Source organism: Gopherus evgoodei, chromosome 3 (assembly GCF_007399415.2).
Source record: "Gopherus evgoodei ecotype Sinaloan lineage chromosome 3, rGopEvg1_v1.p, whole genome shotgun sequence".
NCBI classification, from domain to species: domain Eukaryota; kingdom Metazoa; phylum Chordata; order Testudines; family Testudinidae; genus Gopherus; species Gopherus evgoodei.
In genome coordinates this window covers 60,278,774-60,292,593 of record NC_044324.1, presented here as the reverse complement: position 1 = coordinate 60,292,593, position 13,820 = coordinate 60,278,774, and the positions used below count along the sequence as shown (strand labels likewise).

General features: G+C 51.5%; 1 protein-coding gene across 1 annotated transcript in view; it reads left to right on the top strand.

The window, feature by feature from the left end:
• EYS (eyes shut homolog) overlaps nucleotides 1-13,820 on the top strand; it is a 1,559,204-nt gene that overhangs the window by 1,173,154 nt on the left and 372,230 nt on the right. The window contains 1 exon segment of the mRNA XM_030558318.1: nucleotides 2,640-2,652. Coding sequence (XP_030414178.1) covers nucleotides 2,640-2,652 — 13 coding nt within the window.

Sequence of the window (13,820 nt, the reverse complement as noted above, 5' to 3'; positions counted from 1 at the left end):
CCCACCCCTTTCTCTGCTGTCTGTTTGCTGGCTAGCTAGTAGATTCCCATCCTCCCTCAGTTACTGCTGTTACTCCACCTACAGCCCCTTGGGGGGGGGGCTGGCCTGCTTCCCAGAGAGGAGGGGAGTGAGGGACCCCGGCTCTTGTTGCTGAGGACACCACCCTCTGAGCGGGGTCCCTCCTGCCTGGACACCAGACCACCACCACCTGGAGCTGCTGGGGCTGCTGTGGCTGTTGCTGGGGAGCTGTTGGTGCCCGGAGGAGGAGAGGAAGGAGAAGAGGACCACCTGCTGCTGGAGACCGTGTGAAGACCACCGTGGAGGGGGCTTTTCTGGACTGAGTCTTTTTTTCAAACTGTGCTCTTGTGGTGGGGGTTTGGACTGTGTCTGCTGGGGCACCGGGGGTATGGCGTGGAGCCTGCCCCCAGTCCATCCGTGTCTCCTTTTGCCCCCGCCACCATCGTTGCCCCCTCCACCACCCCCGCTGGCTGTTTTCCTTCTGCTTTGGACTCCTGCCTCTGGGTCTGAGCTGCTCGCCTGGCTCACCACGCCCACTTCCACCATTTCGGCCTGCAGCAGCAGCAGCCAACCATTGACTTTTTGGCACAAGTGCCTGTGAGCGCACGCCCCTCCGCCACCTGGAATGGCCCCCTCCCCTTTGCCACATTTGTCCACCCCACCTATTTCCCTCTGCTGCCTGATAGTTCTGCCCCAGCCCTGCAGCTGTCCCCGTGGTCCCTCTACCCCAATTCCAGCTCGCCCTTTCCCCCCACACTGTGCTCCCTCAGCCCTAATCGGTCCCCCCCCATGCGCCCACGCCTCCTCCCAGGCACTTGTGCCCTTCCCCATTTGGTTTCCCCTTGTTCACTGCACTCCCCCCTCTGCCGTTGCCCCCCCACTCTCCTAGTGCAACTGGAGGAGCCGGAACCCCCCTCTGCGTTGGTGCCCTGAAACCCTCCCACCCTTAGGTCCTTGCTTGCTCCCCATGTCCCTTTAGCCTTCCCCTTCTGGCACCCTCCTCCCCTGCCTGCAGCCTAGCGGAGAGGGGTGGTCGCCTCCTCTCTTTCCCCTCCCCTCGCTGTTTGTCCCCCTCCCTGCTTTTGTTATGGCGGGGGACGCAGCGGGGGAGACCCCTCGCGATGCTCCCACTGCCCCTCCTCCACCTGCCCCCAAGCCACTATCTCATCTGCCGCTGCCGATCCACCTACCACCGCCCCTGCTGGGGCACCGGCGGCGGTGAGTACTGGGGAGACCGTTGCTGCCACGTCTCTCGCCCCTTCTGATTCGGGGGGAGCCCCCCCAGCCGGTAGGAAGAGTCGGGGTGGGAAGAAGGGTAAGGGCCCCGCTAGAAAGCCCAGGCCCTCCATGGCGGAGACTGCCCCTGCTGCCACAGCCCCGCTACAGGCTGCGGCATCCCTCCCCACTATTCCCTCCACCAGCTCTGCAGGTGTTCCTCCCCCGGTCCCCAGGGCATACGCCCAGGTGGCGGCGGCCCCCCCCGCCTGCCGTTGCTCCTCCGACCGCCGCTTCCGCCAATATCTACAGCAGCCGGGGCCCCTTTCCCACTTTGACCAGGAAGCACGGCGTCTGTTGCCTCCTGGTGCCCGCCTCGCCCCACGTGGAGACCTACGTGCGGGCGTTGGCAAGGGTGGTGGGGCCCACGGCCATCGTGGCGGCCTCCAAAATGTACGGGAAGGTGGTATTCCTGGCATCGGAGGCCGCCGCCCAGGAAGCGGTAGAGACAGGCCTGGCGGTGGGGGGCGTGTTCGTCCCCCTGGAGCCATTGGAAGACCTGGGGGTCCTCTTAATCTTGACCTCCGTCCCTCCCTTCCTGCCCAATGCCGCCCTGCTGCCCACCCTTTCTGCCCTGGGACGCCCCATCTCCGTCATCAGCCCTCTCCCCTTGGGCTGCAAGGACCCCGCCCTCCGTCATGTTCTCTCGTTCTGCCGGCAAGTGCAGCTTCAACTGCCGCCGGCGTCGCGTCGCGGAGAGGCACTCGAGGGGTCCTTTCTGGTCCCTTACCAGGGAGCCCACTACTGGGTGCATTACTCAATGGGGGAGGCCCGGTGCTACCTCTGCCGGGCGATGGGGCACGTCCGGAGGGACTGTCCCTTGGCCCAGCACGGAGGAGCGTCCGGGACCCCCGAGCCCCGGCAAGGTGCCGGCTCTGTCATCATCGGTCCCCCTGGCTGCCCGGCACCTGAAGCTGCCCCTCCTCCTCCTTCTCGGTCCACCTCTGTGGAGGAGGGTGTGGCGGGGCTACCGCCGGACGTGGGAGAGGGCTCGTCCCAGGGGGAATCCTCCTTGGTTTCTGCTGTCCCACCACTGCCTCCCCGAGTCCCTGAGCCATTGCCCTTGCCCCCCAAGCCGACCCCTGTTAGCCAGCCCCCGGATGATGCCATGGAGGGCTGGTCCTTAGTGCAGGGGAAGCGGGGCAAGCGGAAGGCTTGAGTTTCCTTACATCCTTCAGATTCGGAGGCCCCCTGGAAGAGCAGGAAGGGGGGCGCCGATGTCGAGTCTTCCGCCTTGTCCCCTGATGACTCCCAGTTTGTGGTGCCGGCTGGGGATGCCGTGACAGCACCGGAAGGTTACACCGCCCCTCCTCCAGGGTCCCTTCCCGTGGAAGCCCCCAAGGGAGCCTCTCTCGCCCCGTTCCCACTTGACGCCTCTGAGAGCGCCGCAGTGGGTATCGCCTCGGGTGCTGGTGGGGAGGGCCCTGGTGGACGGTGATCTCCCTCCCATCTATGCGGAGATTGAGGCCCTGGGTTTGACCCCGGTCATGCAGGGGGAGGACGACCCTCTGCCGGCGGGCCTCGATCTGGGCGACCTCACTACATCCCCCCTGTCCCCGGGTTCCCTTCCCCTACCCGCTGTTTCTGCTCCCACCTCTGAGGGTCCCCTGGAATTTTCTATCGACCTGGCTGCGGGTGGCACTCTGTTGACGGCCGCTGAGCCCCTTGGGGCGACGGCCAGTGCCCCGCTGCCAAGACCCGCTTCCCAGGGGGTGTCCCTCTTGGGTGTGGAGGACCCGCCCTCCTTCCTTAGCGGGGACCCCATTGACCACCATCTCTCTCTGGATGCCGAGGCTGCTGCACGTGCCACAGTGGCTGAGCCCGGCATCGTTAGGGGTCCCCTGCCTGCTTCCCAGATCCCTGAGCCTGGCCAAGAGGAGCCACTGTCCGGCGGCTCAAATATAGGGGCTCCGGATCCTGCCTCTACCTCCTTCCCGACTTCTCTCCCTGATCCCCCCCCTACTCCCGTTAGCCCTGTCCTTGTCCCCCCCACCTCTTGTGATGCCAGTGCCGCCCCTGGGACTACCTCCCAGGGAGTGGCTTCATTAGTTTCTTCCTGTCCTGACCCCCCAGGGGCTGCTGTTCTCCTTCCACCGCCCCTTCTTGAATCTGGGAGCGGGTCGGGTCGTGTGGCGCCAGCCCATCTGCTGCCACGTTGGGGGTCTGCCCCCTGCCTACCCGCCTCGGTGGGCCACGGGGCTGTGACGGGGGCCCCACTGGGGGACGGTCATCGATCAGTGACCCCACCCCCCCATGCGCTGAGGGAGGAGCTGCGGGAGTTCCTTGAGGACGTCCGTGGCTCCCGGAACAAAGTCCATCTTGCGCTCCAGCGGTGGGGGGATTTCCATCAGGTCCTCCGGGCCGCAAGGGCCCTCATGGGGGAGGGTAAGAGGACCAGGAAGCAGGCCGCCGCGGCCTACCGGCGGGTCTGTGTCTTCCGTGACTCTTTACTCACCTTCGGGGTTGGTCACGGATTGCTTCGCGGCCTGCCGGAGGCCGTGGGCATGTCTGCCGGCAAGGATCCCCTCTAGCCCTCCTCATGGCGCCGATCGTCCTTGCCACCTTAAACACCCGGGGCTGTAGGATGGGTCTCCGCAGGAGCCAGGTGCTCTCCTTCCTCCGGGAGGGGGGGTACTCTGTGGTTTTCCTCAGGAGACCCATACGGATCCGGCCGCTGAAGCGAGCTGGCGGCTGGAGTGGGGGGACGGGGCCTACTTTAGCCACTTCTCGGTCTGTGCGGCTGGAGTGGCGACTCTGTTCTCCCCTGACCTACGGCCCGAGGTGCTAGGGGTCGCCGAGGCTGTGCCGGGTCGCCTGCTGCACCTCCGGGTCCGCATGGAGGGGCTTGTGGTTAATCTCGTCAACGATTACGCCCCGACATCGGGCCCGGAGAGGCTACGTTTTTATCAGCGGGCGTCCGCCTTCTTCGGCTCCCTGGATCCTCGTGAGTGCCTGGTCCTGGGAGGGGATTTTAACACCACCCTCGAGGAACGGGACCGCTTGGGGACTGAGCAGTGCCCAGCCGCTGCCGCCGTCCTCCGGGAGATCGTCGAACGCCACTCCCTGGTGGACGTCTGGCGCGACCACCACCCGGACGACGTCTTGACGTTCACCTTCGTCCGGGTGAAGGCCCATCGGTCGCGCCACTCCCGGCTGGACCGTATTTTCTTGTCACATTTCCACCTTTCACGGGCCCACTCCTCCAGCATTCGGCCGGCCCCCTTTTCGGATCACCACCTTGCCACCGTGACGGCCTCTCTCTGCGCGGAGAGGCCGGGGCCGGCCTATTGGCACTTTAATAATAGTTTGCTGGAGGATGCGGGCTTTGTGGTGTCCTTCTGGGAGTTTTGGCTGGCCTGGTGAGGGCAGAGGCACGCCTTTTCCTCGGCGCGGCGGTGGTGGGATCTGGGGAAGGTGCGCGCCCGTCTCTTCTGCCGTGACTACACTCGGGGTGCCAGCCGACGGAGGGATGCGGCGATAGGGCAGTTGGAGCGGGAGATCTTGGAGCTGCAGAGGCGTCTGGCCGCAAGCCCCGAGGATCCATCCCTCTGCGGAGCGTGCCGGGAGAAGCGGGAGGAGCTCCAGGCCCTCGAAGACCATCGGGCCCGGGGTGCTTTTGTTCGATCCCGCATCCACCTCCTTCGGGAGATGGATCACGGCTCCCACTTCTTCTACGCCCTGGAGAAAAGGAGGGGGGCCAAGAAACACGTCACCTGCCTCCTGGCGGAGGACGGCACCCCCCTCACGGATCCGGCGGAGATGTGCGAGAGAGCCAGGGCCTTCTACGCGACTCTTTTCTCCCCAGATCCGACCAATCCTAACACTTCCAGGGTGCTCTGGGACGGACTCCCGACGGTCAGCACGGGCGACCGGGACCGGCTAGAGCTGCCTCTCACTCTGGCCGAGTTCTTGGAAGCCCTCCTTCGCATGCCCACCAATAAATCTCCGGGCTTAGACGGGCTGACCGTGGAGTTCTACCGTGTGTTCTGGGATGTCCTCGGCCCAGACCTGGTCACCATCTGGGCCAAGTCTTTGCAGAGCGGGGTCCTCCCTCTCTCGTGCAGGCGAGCCATGCTGGCCTTATTGCCGAAGAGGGGGGACCTCCGCGACTTATGGAATTGGCGTCCCGTCTCGCTCTTCAGCACGGACTACAAAATCGTTGTGAAAGCCATCTCGATGCGACTAGGGGCCATGCTGGCAGACGTGGTCCATCCAGACCAGACCTACACTGTCCCGGGCTGCACCATCTTTGATAACTTGTATCTGGTCCGGGACTTTCTGGAATTAGGGTGTAGGGATTGTCTGTCGTTCGCCCTTTTTTCCCTGGATCAGGAGAAGACTTTCGACAGGGTGGATCACGGGTATCTCCTGAGCACTCCGCAAGCATTCGGCTTCAGACCCCAGTTTGTGGGTTTTCTCCGGGTGCTGTACGCTTCTGCGGAGTGTCTGGTCAAGCTCAACTGGACTCTGACCGAGCCGGTCAGCGTCGGGTGGGGAGTGCGGTAGGGGTGCCCCCTCTCGGGCCAGCTGTACGCTCTGGTGATCGAGCCCTTCCTCTGTCTCCTCCGGGGTTGGTGCTTCGGGAGCTGGGGCTGTGGCTGGTCCTGTCGGCGTACACTGAAGATGTGCTTCTCGTGGTCCAGGACCCGGGAGACATGGCGCGGGTGGAGACTTGCCAGGCTGTGTACTCGGCGGCCTCCTCTGCCCGGGTCAACTGGGTCAAGAGCTCTGGCCTGGTGGTCGGGGACGGGTGGCAGGCGAGCTCCCTCCCACCCACGCTTCAGGCCATTCAGTGGAATGGGGGTCCTCTGCTCTATCTCAGCGTTTTCCTTTCTGCCACACATCCGTCTCTGCCAGAGAACTGGCACGGTTTGGAGGGCAGGGTGACAGAGCAGCTCCGGAAATGGACAGGACTACTCTGGTGCCTCTCCTTTCGGGGGTGGGCACTGGTGCTTAATCAACTGGTCCTGTCCATGCTCTGGTACCGGCTCAACAATCTGGTCCTGGCCCCGGATTTCCTGGCCAACCTCTGGAGGGCGATTCTGGAGTTCTTTTGGCCAGGGATGCACTGGTTCTCTGCAGGGGTCCTCCACCTGCCCCTGGAGGTGAGAGGGGCAGGGCCTGAAGTGCCAAAGCACTCAGGACCATGTCTTCCACCTCCAGGCCCTGCAGAGGCTCCTGTATGGTGCAGGTAGTCCGGCGTGGAGCGTATTGGCGCATGTCTTCCTCCGCCACTTCTGCAGGCTCCGATACATTCGGCAGCTCTTTTACCTCCATCTGAGAGGTCTTCCACGAGACCTCTCTGGGCTGCCGGTCTTCTACCAAGACCTCCTCCGGACCTGGAAGCTCTTTTCAATGACCAGTTCCGTGGCCACCACCGTGGGGGCCGACCTCCTCTCGGAGCCCCTGCTACACAATCCCCAGCTTTGTGTGCAGGTGACGGAGTCCCCCGCGGTTCGCCAGAGGCTGGTCTTGGCAGGAGTAACCAGGGTCAGAGACCTCCTGGACTACGACCAGGGAGACTGGCTGGATCCCCTGATGCTCGCTCAGCGCATTGGGCTCTCCAGACCTCGTACTCCCCAGCGCGTACTTCAGGAGGTGAAGGCCGCTTTACTCCCTGTTGCTCGGGATTACCTCAACCGGGTGCTGCGAGAGGGAACACTCCGCCCACTCTCCACTCCAGGCCCCGTGGACATTTTTATCGGGCCCCTGCCCCATGGACCCAATCGGCCCCCTCACCCTTTCACTGCCAGCCGGCTGCATGATCTGCAGCCGGTTCTGTTCCAGACCGCGCCACGGAAACATCTGTACACGCTCGTGCTCCACACCCTTCACTACCTCACCCTTGTGTCCCACCCCGATACCAAATGGCGGGACCTCCTGCCACCTCTCGAGGGTGAGAAGCCCCGGTGAGCCAGCTTGTACTCAGTCCTGGTCCCGAGGCCCACCGGGGATGTCAGTTGGCGGCTTCTTCACGGTTCCGTGAGCACGGGCATGTACTTGGCGCGGTTCACCCCTGTCCCTAACACTTGCCCTTTCTGTGGCGAGAAGGAGACCTTGGCTCACATTTATTTGGAGTGCGCCAGGTTGCAGCCCCTGTTCCAGCTCCTCTTGAATATCTTATTGTGTTTTTGGTTGCAATTTTCCCCTCATCTTTTTATCTACACGCTCCCCACCCGTGGCCGCACGAAGTCGCGGGATCTCCTTATCAGCCTCCTCTTAGCCCTGGCCAAACTAGCCATCTACAACACCAGGGAGAGTAGGTTTGCTGACGGGATTTCCTGCAACTGTAGGGCCTATTTCCATTCCTCCGTCTGTTCACGCATCCGGGCAGAGTTCCTCTGGGCGGCATCGAGGAGCAGTGGACGTTGTCCAGGGTTCTCTGCTCAGTGTCCCCATCAGGTTCCCTTCGTTTAGCTCTATGACCTCACTCCCAATCCTGTTTTTTCATTAGTTGTCCCACGTAATTACTTGGTGTCCCAGACCTGTGGGTCCTCCCCTTAGGCTGTGGGAAGGTCCTTTAGAAGTGGGCGGGTGTCCTCCTCCGCTGGACACCAATAGGACTACTCTGCTGTTCCCAACTGGCCTGCGTCTATCACAATACTTAGTGTCCCAACTCCCACTGACTTCAGTGGGAGTAGAAGGGTTTGAACACCTCACGAGTGATCAGCACATTGCAAGATGGCACCTTCACATGGTGTTTTTAATAGAAGCAGGGCCATCTCACTAGGTAGATATTCCTAAACAACTTCAGCTCTGATGGATCATAATGTCAGGCCAAATTCCAAGTATCAAAATGAGGCATCAGTTGTTGGTTTCTCAGTTTTACATTCCTCTAGAATGTGATGAAGTGAGAACAGTTCTCAAGGACAGATAATAATGAAACCATAAAAATAGAGCACAAACATATAAAATCAGTACAGAGAGAATAAAATGTGTACACATATATGTCTGTGTATTCGTGTATATATACTCTCAGATTTTTTTACACTGAATATATTCTTTCTCTGAAAACAAGATTCATATTGAGATACATTTTAGTTCTGAATATTTATGTGCTTTCTTTGTATATATTGAACAGAAAATTCTTTGAGTGTGCTTTTTTAGTATTTTCTATGCAATATACATTATTTTTATAGGTAAAAGATGGATTTCTGAAGTACACAGATTAGAACTAGAGGGTTGCACACTTCATTGCTTCTGTAGGTTGAACTGTACTGCCAGTGCGAGAGATCAGTTTATTGAGCTGCTACCTGTGATATGCATAGGCAGCAGCAAGGGGCACCAGAAAGGCTTCATTGCCTATAAACATCAGGCAGCCTGTGGGCCTGATTTTCCTCTAAATCAGGCTTATCCAGTTGTCTATTTTCACTACAATTAGTAGACTTTTGCCCAATGATACCAAGAACATTCCCTAAAATTTTGAAATTAATCAGATGTGGTTTTCAAAAATTACAACATTATATCCAGGCAAAAAGATGGACAGAGAAATGCCATCAAAGCTAAGTGTAGCGAGAAATGGCAGCAAGTTAAAGGTAACACCCTCACTTTGCTTGGCCAGAAATAGTGCTGACAGTTTTGTTCAATCTAATTTACCTCTTTCCCTTGCGAGTCACTGAAGTTTATGACACTTGAGGCAACAGTGAAATATTTTAAAAAGTTTGAAACTCGTCAGAAAATCAGAACAACAGGATATTGAGCGATAAGATCAATATACATTAGATTCTCAGTACCATTTTTAGTAAGCAGGTGTTGCCTGCAAGTGACAAAATGAAACCTCACAAAATGGAAAAATATTCCATTCTATAACATAAAATTTTAGGGAATTCCCTTTTAAGTTGTATAAGTTTATGAAAGTACCATGAACTTCCCAATGACATCTGGCTTTATGTACGCATTCCACGTACTTTGTCTTGATAAAGATAATTGTTTGCTTATTAGCTATACTGTCTGGTCCCTCTTTTTCCATAAAGTCCTTATGATCTTAGGGAGCCGGAAGCTTGGTGATCTGTACCAAAAGAAGTTATGAGTGTCACCTGGTAATTAGAACAAACATGTTTCATTTTCAGTTCTATCAAGGTAATGATTGAGGGACGGAAATGTTGGCTTCTTTTCTGCCATGCTTTTTTCTCCCTCCCATATATCCTTACCAATTTAGCATCTAATGAGAGAATTCAGAAACTAAGAGCAAGTCTGTATCCATTAATGCCCTAAAGGGGTCCTAAACAAGAATCAAATGGCAACAGGATTGATTTTCATCTGGCATTGTGTGATTGCAGTCTGTAGTACTTTTCTCATATCTACATATGTTACTGCAAAATTGATCTTGGGGCCTAATCCTGCATATAGATATGTAAGGGTCTTCCTTCCATGTACACAAAGGCAACATTCATCAAGTACACTAGAGGACTGCCTATTGGCGTCACCACCTATTGAGCCACAGACATTGGGTAACAACTGATTTCTGTTTTTTCCTAGAGTTAGAATGCCAAAATGAGTACAGAAAGCATTTTAAATTTGACTATTCTAACAGATTGGAATGTTAAATGCTCCTGCCCAAAGAACAATGTATTTACTAGAGCTGCCTGGGAATCTTTTGCTGGTTTTTTTTTTTTTTTTGGTCAGAACATGGTGATTCATCAAAAAGGAAACTTTTTGCGTGAAAGGTTGGTGTTTGTGAATTTCTTCTTTAAAAAATATTTTTAAAAAAGTTTAGAAATTATTCATAGATTCCAATATGAGAAGGGACCATTGTAATTAACCAGTTGGATGTCCTGTATAACACAGGCCATAAAAATTCCCCAAAGTAATTCCTAGAAAAACATCCAATCCTGATTTTAAAATTACCAGTGTTGGAGACTCCCCCACCATTGATAAATTGTTCCAATTGTTAATTACCCTCACTGTTAATAACTTATGTCTTATGTTCAGTCCAAATGCATCTATCTTCAAATCCTAGCCATTGGATCATGTAATACCTTTCTCTTCTGAATTGCAAGGCCCATTATCAAATATTTGTTGTCCAAGGTAGGTATTTATAGACTAGAATCAAGTCACCCTTTAGCTTTTTCTTTGTTAAACTTAGTGGATTAAACTTCTTGAATCTTTCATTGTAAAGCAGGTTTCTAATCCTTTAATCATTCTCATGGCTCTTTTCTGAGCCGTCTCCAATTTATCAACATCCTTTTCATATGGTGAGTACCAGAACTGGATATAGTACACCTTTGCCTAATGCAGAGGTAAAATAGCCTTTCTACTGATATATGAGATTCCCGTTTATTTATCCGAGGAGCACATTAGTATTTTTGGTCATAGCATCACACGAGGAGCTCATGTTCATCTGATTATCCACCATGATCACCAAATATTTTGCAGTGTCTCTGCTTTCCAAGGTAGAGCCTCCCATTGGGTAATTATGGCATACATTCTTTGTTCCTAGATGTATACATCTATATTTAGCCATATTAAAATACATATTGTTTCCTTGCACTCAGTTTACCAAATAATCCAGATTTCTCCGTATCAGTGATCTGTCCTCTTCATTATTTACCACCTTACCTATTTTTATTTCATCCGCAAATTTATGAGGGATAATTTTATGTTTTCTTCCAGGTCATTTATAAAAATGTGAAATAGCATAGGAACGATAACTGATTTCTGCAAGACCTTACTAGAAGCACATCTGCTCTTTGATTCCCCATTTACAATTACATTTTGAGACCTATCAGTTAGCCAGATTTAAATCTATTTAATGTGTGCCATGTTGATTTTATATCATTCTAGTTTTTTTAATCAAAACATCCTTTAGTACTAAGCCTTGCAAAAGTCTAAATATATTACATCAATACTATTATGTTTATTAACCAAACTTGTGATCTCATGAAGTTCAATTTGATAGGATTTGTTTTTCATAAAACCATGTGTCAAGGTTCCTTCCCCACTCTGAACTTTAGGGTACAGATGTGGGGACCTGCATGAAAAATTCTAACCTTAATTACTAGCTTAGATCTGGTACCACTGCCACCATCCAGAATTTCAGTGTCTGGATTGCTCCCTGTCCCCCCAAAACCTTCCCCTCTCTGCGTAGCCTTGAGAGACTCCTTCACCAATTCCCTGGTGAGTCCAGATCCAATCCCCTTGGATCTAAAAACAAGGAAAAAATCAATCAGGTATTAAGAAAAAAGGCTTTTAATTAAAGAAAAGAAAGGTAAAAGAAAACCCTCTGGGAGAGATTAGCATACCAGCTACCCTTACAGACAACAGATTTAAAACACAGAGGATGTTCCCCTGGGCACAAATTTAGTTACACAAAAAAATACCCAAATACCCAATTTTGATAATTCCCTAATGGTACCAAGACAAGTTACAAAGAAAATAAACATAAACCTATGTATCCCTTTCTAAAACTTACTACTCTGATAAGAGGCTGGTTCCTTGATCTTTTTTACTCCGGCTGAAACTGAAACTCTAAAAAAAGGAAAAACTTCCCTCCTTCCTTTTGAAACATCTTGTTCCCCCATTGGTTCCTCTGGTCAGGTGTTAGCTAGGCTAGGTGAACTTTTTAACCCTTTACAGGTAATAGAGGCATTAACCCCGTAACCATCTGTTTATGACACCATATTGATTTACATTAATTATATTATTCTCCTTTAATTCTTTATTAACTGAGTCCTGTATTAGCTGCTTCATTATCTGGCCAGGGATGAACATCAGACTGGCAGTCCTCTAATTACCTGGGTCATCTCCATTTATCCCTTTAAAATATTGACACAACATGAGCTTTCTTCTAATTTTCTGGAACTTTCCCAGTGTTCCAAGATTTATAGAAAATCAACATCTATGGTCCAGCAAGCTCTGTAGACAGTGCTTTTATAACTCTTGGATGCAAGTTATCTGGAAATGTTGATTTAAAAATATCTAGCTTTAGTAGCTATTGTTAACATTCTCCTGAAAAGCTAGTGGAATAGGAAGAGTATAATCATATGATGTAATTACATTATCTGTTTTGTTTTGTTTTTTGCCAAATATAGAACAGAAATATTTATCGAATACCCCTACAATTTCTTCATTATTATTGATAATTTCACCATTTCCATATAGTAATGGACCAATATCATTGTTAGGATTTTTGTTCCTAATACAATTATCATCCATAACTCTAACAGCCATAGGTATCTCTTTATATCCCTTGACTTCCCTTATCAATTTTCTACAGTTCTTAGTTTCTGAGTTATATTCATTATTATCAACTTCTCCATTTGTTATACATGTTTATAATTACCTTAACTTCCTTTCTAAACCAGGTGTTTTTTTTTTAACCAGTACAGTCTTCTTCTTTGATTGTGGGATTGTGGCTTCTTGGGGGATATGAAGTAAAGTTTTCTTAAACAATTCCCAATTATAATTCACATTTTTCTGATTAAATGCTTCTTCTCAGCTGATTTGGCTCATAATTGTTTTCAGCTTTGTGAAACTGACCCTTTTGAAGCACCAAGTATGCATTTTAATGATCTAGACTTTATTCTGTTTGCGCATTATAAATGTGATTGAATCATGATCGCTTGTACATAAGCTCCCATTACCTTTCAGTTCTGTAATCTGTTCCTCTTTAACAGTCAAGATGAGATTTAATAAAGAATTCCCCTGTGCTGAATGCAACACTTTTTGAATTAGAAAATTGTCATTATATTTAGAAAATCTAAATGTTTTAGCACTGGCAGCATGAGACCTCTAGTATATGTCACTCAAATTGAAGTCCCTCATGATCATGCACCTTTTTATCTTACACATTATAGATTGGTGTGTAAGGAGATGGTCATTCCATTCCCTCTGATTTGGTGTACTCTACCACACACCAATGCCCCATCTTGTGATTTACTTGTTAGGACATTGATCCATAAGCAATCAAGGTAATTTTCTTCTGATCTATCAGTAACTCAGAAACAGATAATGTCATTGTTGACATAGAATGCTACTCCTCCCTTTACACACTTGATTCTTCCTACATAAGTTATAACTATTGATTTTAACATTCCAATCATGCAAATCACCCTAGTGCATTACAGTAATACCAAATAGATTGAATTTGTGTCTTGGCTCCTGTAAGGCTTCTGAAGTCAATGGCCAAGAATACCTTGGTGATTGTTCACATCGACACTAATGGCATTGTGTCACAGGATATCTCACAGATAATAGATGATTACAGGGAAATTAGAAGTGTGCTGAATAAGAACGATATCCAAGCAATCATCTCTGAGATCCTTCCTGTCCCATAATGAGGGAAGACAGAAGATTCTGTAAGTGAACTGCTGGATAAGTCAGAGCTGTATGGTTTTGTTTGTCTGGAACATTGGTTCACTTTCTATGTGGAGAAGAGGATGTATAGATTGGATATCCTTCACTGAAATAGAACGGGAACCAAACTCCTTAGGAACAGGCTGGCTAGAGTAGTCAGGAGGGTATTAAATGTATAACAAAAGGGGAAGGTAAAAAGAAGGAAGATATGAGCATTCTTTTTGTACAGAATG